This window comes from Rhipicephalus microplus, chromosome 4 (genome assembly GCF_043290135.1).
Source record: "Rhipicephalus microplus isolate Deutch F79 chromosome 4, USDA_Rmic, whole genome shotgun sequence".
Taxonomy (NCBI): domain Eukaryota; kingdom Metazoa; phylum Arthropoda; class Arachnida; order Ixodida; family Ixodidae; genus Rhipicephalus; species Rhipicephalus microplus.
Genome location: NC_134703.1, coordinates 27,983,032 through 27,991,340, shown reverse-complemented (window position 1 = coordinate 27,991,340; position 8,309 = coordinate 27,983,032). Strand labels below are relative to the sequence as shown.

General features: G+C 48.3%; 1 protein-coding gene across 1 annotated transcript in view; it reads right to left on the bottom strand.

Annotated features, from left to right (window-relative positions):
* Positions 1-1,052: 1,052 nt before the first annotated feature.
* The window catches only part of LOC142814322 (phospholipid-transporting ATPase ABCA3-like), a 28,745-nt gene continuing 21,488 nt past the window's right edge, over positions 1,053-8,309 (bottom strand). The window contains exons 13-16 of the mRNA XM_075892998.1: positions 7,692-8,031; positions 5,662-5,914; positions 2,184-2,536; positions 1,053-1,413 (exon numbers count right to left, since the gene is read on the bottom strand). Coding sequence (XP_075749113.1) covers positions 1,053-1,413; positions 2,184-2,536; positions 5,662-5,914; positions 7,692-8,031 — 1,307 coding nt within the window. The remainder of the gene's footprint in view (positions 1,414-2,183; positions 2,537-5,661; positions 5,915-7,691; positions 8,032-8,309) is intronic.

Genomic DNA, 8,309 nt, shown 5'->3' with positions numbered 1-8,309 from the left:
TTGTCGCATAAGTTATATATTCGTGGCTTTTCACAATGCACACTCGTGTCGCTAAAGAAAAAGAATATAGTAGAAGGTTCATTCTAACCGATGTAGCTACGTTATCAGACTGTACTGACTCAAAGGACTCCTTAACAGGCCTCATTGCGAATTTTGATTGCTCGCTTAGAGGAGGCGGGTCTACGGGGACTACGCGTCAGGCTTGCACTTCAGCCCGCAGTGACTGCCCTCTGGCCACAGAACCGCAGAGCGTATGGAACCGCATGCCTTTTTGGGACACTTCTAATATGCTGTCGGGCACGTAGCACACTCGCTATGTCGTGCGTGAGCCTACAGTATAGCACGCCTTCGCCACTTAAGAGCGAACATTCTCCGTCATGGTCGCTTTTCGGACAAACAAGCATAGATAAGAGGGCCATTCCAGCGATCCTTCTTAGATTTTATGCCCGAATTGAACTCGTCCACGAATTCACGAGCCGTGACCTGTTGTCGAATGAGCGCTTGTGACGTAGGAACGTGCGCTTGCCACTTTTAATCACTCAATCAAAGATAGCACGCGGCTTCGTTTTACATTTACTCCAAAGGGCGGATGCGAGAGAAAATTGCGCAATGAACGCCCCAATGACGATGAAGCGAGAACGCGCTGCTCACAAGGCCCCGATTTTCGTCCCAGGCTTTCAGGGGTCAAGAGTTGGCAGTATATACAATTCTTCGAATGCGATATCAGGCTGTGGTCCGGTGCTTGACCACAATTATTGTCGAAAAACCCGCGTAGCCGTAACACATGAAGGCGGAAATGTTGTAGGCCCGTGTACTCAGATTTGGGTGCACGTTAAAGAACCCCAGGTGGTCAAAATCACCGGAGCCCTCCACTACGGCGTCTCTCATAATCATATGGTGGTTTTGGGACGTTAAACCCCACAAATCAATCAATGCGTAGCCGTAACATTGGATTTTAAACAACGATGGTACACGTCCAAGCGAGCAAAGGTATGAGGCAGACTTCCTCCCTCACCTCGGCGCCGACCCCCCTCTAAGCGCAAGTCTTTGTATTAACTAACCTGTGTGTGTATGGTGCTAATGATAGTGGTATTCTGGAACACCAATGGCTTCAGCTTGACGAGGATCATAGAGCCTTTGCAGTACCGCTTGCGGAGATCACTGATGCTGCCTAAACACTGGAACTGGCCATTCAGCATGATGGCCATGCGGTCCGAGATGACCACGCAGTCCGACACACTTTGCGTCACGATCAAGATCGCCGACTTGACCAGCTGCTTCAAGATCTGTATGGAACGGTAGATCTTTCGCTTGGATATCGTGTCAAGTCCCGTGGCAGGGTCATTCATGAGCACGACTGGAGGAAGGCCGACGATGGCTATGGCCACAGCAAGTTTGCGGCGAGTCACTGCGCTGTAGTTGAAAAGCAAGGAGGGACAAAATATACGTCATTTTTATGAGTACTTACATGACTTAACCATGAGTGGATTCACCCTGAGGACGGGCAGATATATATGTTATCTTAAAGTAAATGCATTACCCAACACGGTGGTCTAGCGGTTTTATATGGTGCTCGACAGCTCACAAAGATCACGAGATCTAAACTCGGCCGTGGTGACCGCATTTTCGATTAAGGCGAAAATGTCCGAGGCCCGTGTGCCTAGATTTGGGCGCACGTAAAACAACACAAGGGTGCTGATATTTCAGGGGCCCCCACCACGGTGTCTTTCACTTGTTATTTAGATAAATGAACGTGTTCTCGCCAAACTATATTTGCTGTCATGCTGGTCTGACCATGCGCTGAAAGCGACAAAAGAAATCGTTTGTTTTTATCCCACCTTTCGTACATACTATTGACTTCGGACACATTTACAAGTGGTAGAATATGCTAGAATATGCCGGTAATCTCAGTTTGTTTCCGAAATATATACGAATATTTTTTTTATGTTTCGCGTATACCATTCTTCATTCACCTCCCTCGTTGTGCAGTACACATGCCTCTTTTTTTAGCATTCTTTTCCAAACTCCAGGTTTCTGCCCCACCTGTTAGAGCAGATGAAATGATCACGCGTTTTCCCTTCTTTTCATGGACAGCGAGAATTAACTTCTCGTTCATGGCTTGGTAGTACAAATGCCGTTTCGAAAGTGTACGCGCTTGTTAAATGGAGGAAAGTGCACACTACCTTGTCGAGTCTACGGTATTGTCGACAACGGCGCCAAGGTTGAGCAGCGAGATCATGTGCTCGAGCATCTTGTTGATGGTGTCGCCCGTCATGCCACGCACGCGGGCGTACAGCGTCAGCGTCTGACGCACCGTCAGCCGACCGAGCACTCCGTCGTAGTGAGGACAGACGCCGATGCGCTGCTGCCAGGCGGACGTGTTGCTGAGCAGCGTGTGGCCAATCAGCGCGGTGCCCGATGTGGGCGGCAGCACGCCGGACAGGATGTCCAGGAGCGTCGTCTTGCCGCAGCCTCGCAGACCGAGCACGACGAACGTCTCGCCAGGATCAACGTGGAACGTCAACCCTCGAAGTACCTGTCACGGTAATCGATCCGTGTACCAGCCGCAATTTACTAGTGGTTATGATGCGATGTGAACGTCAATCCTCGAAGTACCTGTCACGGTAATCGATCCTGTACCAGCCGCAATTTACTAGTGGTTATGATGCGATGTGAACGTCAATCCTCGAAGTACCTGTCACGGTAATCGATCCGTGTACCAGCCGTAGTTTACTAGTGGTTATGATGCGATGTGAACGTCAATCCTCGAAGTACCTGTCACGGTAATCGATCCGTGTACCAGCCGTAGTTTACTAGTGGTTATGATGCGATGTGAACGTCAATCCTCGAAGTACCTGTCACGGTAATCGATCCGTATACCAGCCGCAGTTTGCTAGTGGTTATGATGCGATGTGAACGTCAATCCTCGAAGTACCTGTCACGGTAATCGATCCGTGTACCAGCCGCAATTTACTAGTGGTTATGATGCGATGTGAACGTCAATCCTCGAAGTACCTGTCACGGTAATCGATCCGTGTACCAGCCGCAATTTACTAGTGGTTATGATGCGATGTGAACGTCAATCCTCGAAGTACCTGTCACGGTAATCGATCCGTGTACCAGCCGCAGTTTACTAGTGGTTATGATGCGATGTGAACGTCAATCCTCGGAGTACCTGTCACGGTAATCGATCCGTGTACCAGCCGCAATTTACTAGTGGTTATGATGCGATGTGAACGTCAATCCTCGAAGTACCTGTCACGGTAATCGATCCGTGTACCAGCCGCAGTTTACTAGTGGTTATGATGCGATGTGAACGTCAATCTTCGAAGTACCTGTCACGGTAATCGATCCGTGCACCAGCCGCAATTTACTAGTGGTTATGATGCGATGTGAACGTCAATCCTCGAAGTACCTGTCACGGTAATCGATCCGTGTACCAGCCGCAATTTACTAGTGGTTATGATGCGATGTGAACGTCAATCCTCGAAGTACCTGTCACGGTAATCGATCCGTGTACCAGCCGCAATTTACTAGTGGTTATGATGCGATGTGAACGTCAATCCTCGAAGTATCTGTCACGGTAATCGATCCGTGTACCAGCCGCAGTTTACTAGTGGTTATGATGCAATGTGAACGTCAATCCTCGAAGTACCTGTCACGGTAATCGATCCGTGTACCAGCCGCAATTTACTAGTGGTTATGATGCGATGTGAACGTCAATCCTTGAAGTACCTGTCACGGTAATCGATCCGTGTACCTGCCGCAATTTACTAGTGGTTATGATGCGATGTGAACGTCAATCCTCGAAGTACCTGTCACGGTAATCGATCCGTGTACCAGCCGCAGTTTACTAGTGGTTATGATGCGATGTGAACGTCAATCCTCGAAGTACCTGTCACGGTAATCGATCTGTGTACCAGCCGCAATTTACTAGTGGTTATGATGCGATGTGAACGTCAATCCTCGAAGTACCTGTCACGGTAATCGATCCGTGTACCAGCCGCAGTTTACTAGTGGTTATGATGCGATGTGAACGTCAATCCTCGAAGTACCTGTCACGGTAATCGATCCGTGTACCAGCCGCAATTTACTAGTGGTTATGATGCGATGTGAACGTCAATCCTCGAAGTACCTGTCACGGTAATCGATCCGTGTACCAGCCGTAGTTTACTAGTGGTTATGATGCGATGTGAACGTCAATCCTCGAAGTACCTGTCATGGTAATCAATCCGTGTACCAGCCGCAGTTTACTAGTGGTTATGATGCGATGTGAACGTCAATCCTCAAAGTACCTGTCACGGTAATCGATCCGTGTACCAGCCGTAGTTTACTAGTGGTTATGATGCGATGTGAACGTCAATCCTCGAAGTACCTGTCACGGTAATCGATCCGTGTACCAGCCGCAGTTTACTAGTGGTTATGATGCGATGTGAACGTCAATCCTCAAAGTACCTGTCACGGTAATCGATCCGTGTACCAGCCGCAGTTTACTAGTGGTTATGATGCGATGTGAACGTCAATCCTCGAAGTACCTGTCACGTTAATTGATCCGTGTGCCAGCCGCAGTTTGCTATAGTGGTTATGATGATCGACTGCTGATACAAAGGTCGCGGGATCGAATACCTGCCGCTGCAGCTACATATTGATGGAGACAAAATTCTAAAGGTCCATGTGCTTAGATTTAGGGGCATGTTGAAGAAGCAGTGGTGGTTGAAATTTTCGAAGCGCTCTACTACGGCTTCCTTCATAATCATTTCGAGGTTAATTAGCCTACTAACAGATCTGTATGCGCTTAGCCGACGTGTAATTTTTTTAGTTTCGTGCTACTAGTGTCTCGTCATAGTTTATTAGCAATGTAGAACTGCTCGAACAGAACTCCAATAAATAGAATGTCGCTTGAGCCTACGTTTCGACGATACGACTAGTTTTCGGTGAAGTGTGTGCAAGTTTCTTTGTTCAAATGGCTGAGCGGCATTCTTTAATCAACTTTAAATTATTTAGAGCCTTGATCATCTTCCCTACTTCTGCATTGTTTAGTCTAATACTGTTTGAACAGTGAGCCCAGATACTGCTGCATATAAGAACCTGTTAATGTTAAATGCATACTCGCCGTTACTTTCACAGCTACTGATGTCGTGGTGTCTACTGTTTGCACTGCAATGGTGATGAAAAAGATAGTGTTTGCCAGAATATTTGTTAGTATAGTTGAAAGATGGAGAGTTGGTACGCATGCGTTGATGCAACTAGCTTGGACGGAGTAAGAAGGTAAAAGCTCTATGGAGGAGAAGCGTTTTTGTGACATGTTTATTTATATTTCTTGGTTTGCAGTAGTTAGGTTGATTCGACTCGAAGGTACTAAGCGAATGAGTTAAGGAATGTCCCTGATCACATTTATGCAAGTGAAAACACGTAAACACCAGTGGCTGTAGTGGTGTGATGAGTCTAAGAGCGAATTTGGGGCATCTTAAAAAAATGTAGTTATACGATTACGAAAGGACGTTCGTAAAAGGTTTACATTTCATGTCCTCACAGAACTTAACTCGCGAGTGAAGCACGTGTTGGAATGTCCACGCCCATGACGTGTGCTACATGTGCTGCTTGTGGCATCCATGGATGTGAAAACTGAAAGACGAATGTCATTGCGGAACGCTTACGTACCTGCCGGTTGTTGGTGTTCTGACGAATGTCGAGTATAACGAGCCTCGGTTTCGTGAAGTCATTGCCGGCGACTATCTTCTCCACGACCTTCCTCTCCTCGGCCACTCCCTCGCGCAAACCCTGAGCCGGTGCTGCCGGCGTTTGGGAACCCGATCGGAACCACCGCAGCATGCCGTGCTCCAACAAGCCAAGCAACACCAGCAGCAGAAAGCCTTCCACGAGCATGACGAGAAGCTCGACGAGGACGGCATCCCTGCATTTTCCGCACAGACTTTTCGGACTCGTACAATGACATCACGACCGAGTAAGACTCCCAGTTAATCCGCATTTCGGTCCCTAAATCCCACTCTTCCGGAAATGCCGGAAGCTCGGGGAACGCAATCGAATATAATTATCCTGGATGACGGAATCGAGAAATTGAGGATTCGTGAGCTTAGCTTGTTTTCAAACGGTCGAAAGTAGGCCTGGACGGTACACTTTAGTTTTTTTTTGAAGCTTCGACTGGATAACGACCACTAGACAAAACCACATCGACGACTCGCTACAAGTCAACTCTATTCCACACAAACCAACCCCTTCCCCGCATTCCTCCCTGAAACAAAAACAAAAACAAAAACACTCATTTACATAAAATTTTACGAAGAAAGCACCCTATAGGCCGTTCTGTTCCTACAAAGCATGAAGTGCTGCGTTCTCTCTCGCCGTTAATGCCCCGCAAATGTATAGTTTCACACTTAACCTTAAGCAACTTGTCGTTATTTAGAACACTAGGGGTCACCTACAGGACAACAGAGAGGCAATGAAAACAACAACGCTCTTGTCTGTGGATCTCTCATGTCTCCATGTGCCAGGGATACGATCGGCTCTCCGCTGTCGCGGACAGCCACTGTTGCACTGAATACTACTTAACACTCTCATTCATCCTGCCGCCGTACTGGTAGGTATATTTTAAATAGCGCGTAAAGGTTTGCCGTGCTGGATTGCCACCATCACCAAGTTAACACACTTTTGAAAGACCACAGGTGCCCCACCGCGGTGGTCTAGTGGCTAAGGTACTCGGCTGCTGACCCGCAGGTCACGGGATCGAATCCCGGCTGCGGCGGCTGCATCTCCGATGGAGGCGGAAATGTTGTAGGCCCGTGTGCTCAGATTTGGGTGCACGTTAAAGATCCCCAGGTGGTCGAAATTTCCGGAGCCCTCCACTACGGCGTCTCTCATAATAATATGGTGGATTTGGGGCGTTAAACCCATATATCGATCATCAATCAAAGACCACAGGTAAACACCATGTCTGTTTGTACAGATTTTCTTCCTCTTCCAGCCTAGTAAAAAAAAAGAGCCTCCACCTCCCTGAAAGTAATCGCGAGGAAATGCGAATGCACTTCTTGCGCCGAGAGTACACGGCGTAGTAATTTTATAGGCGTAAATTAATGACGAGATAATGATTTGTAACGTTTAACCATTTATTTACAAATTCACCAGCCAGTGAACGGCCGAGAGGGAGGCGAGCGCTTCACTCCGTTTATATATACGTACGAGCGAGCGGACGGAATAGTGGGGTGCAGAGAGGAGAGAGAGCAAACTGCGAGAGGAGCGGCGAAGCACTGCACCTGTCATTGCCCCTGACGGCCATAATGTCAGCGCCTTATCAACACACACGCTACACAAACGCTGGCAGCACAAACGCTACAAACGCGTTTCAAACGCGCTGCATTGAGGCGGTGGCAAGTCACGTTCAAGCCAAGAAGGGGGGGGGGGGGCTCCGGTTGCTAGGGGTGAGGATAAACGCGCGCGTCCGCAGCTGCTGCTATGGGAGAGGGGGTTGGACGGATCCTGACGGACGCCTGACATAGCCCGACTAAGAAATGGATTCGCATTTAAAAAGGGTGTTAACTTAGCAATAAAGATGGGGAAATCGGAACAAAAACACCTACAGGCTGGTACAGGCTTTCGCGTGACCGTCTATTAAGTTTTGCCTGTCGCTGTAGCAGATGTCTGCGTAAACTAAAACATCGACGGGTATACCATACCTGTGAAATGCAAATGGGCTGAGGTGGCTGACTGTCTTTCCGTTGCTGGCGTAGAAGGTAGCGCAGCAGTATCGCAGATTCGTCAGAAGCACGGCGCCTTCGTCGGGGCTGTTGTGCAGGTAGGCGCACACGTCGTGCACCATCTGCGTCGTGCCCTGGCAGTAGCGATCTTCGCTCACCTTTTGTGCAACCTTGGTGATGGCCCAGGTGTAGGAGAATGGAGGCAGTAGGTACAGGGCCATCAACAGTGGGTCCCATGGCTGGGTGAGCGAGATCAAGTGCTTGGAACCCTGTTCTTGCGCGATCATCACCAACTGGTAGCCCATGGTGCTCACTGTTCCTGTACCAGTCACGAAGTGATACATTTTGTACCAAGTGGTTAATAGCGTGTGGACTGTTTGTAGAAAGTTTAAAGCGCATTCGGCGTCTGCTAAAACGCGGGCTGTAAATCGTTGAGTGGACTTCAACATAAATTTCCGCAATTTGTGGATGGTAATTTTAACAGCTCTCTTGATTTTCTCCGGGGCAAAATGTATATGGCCACTTCATGAAATCTATGTATTATGGGCACTACCTGTAATATTTTTAGGCTGCCAAGAACTGTTATGTTCTTGTAGC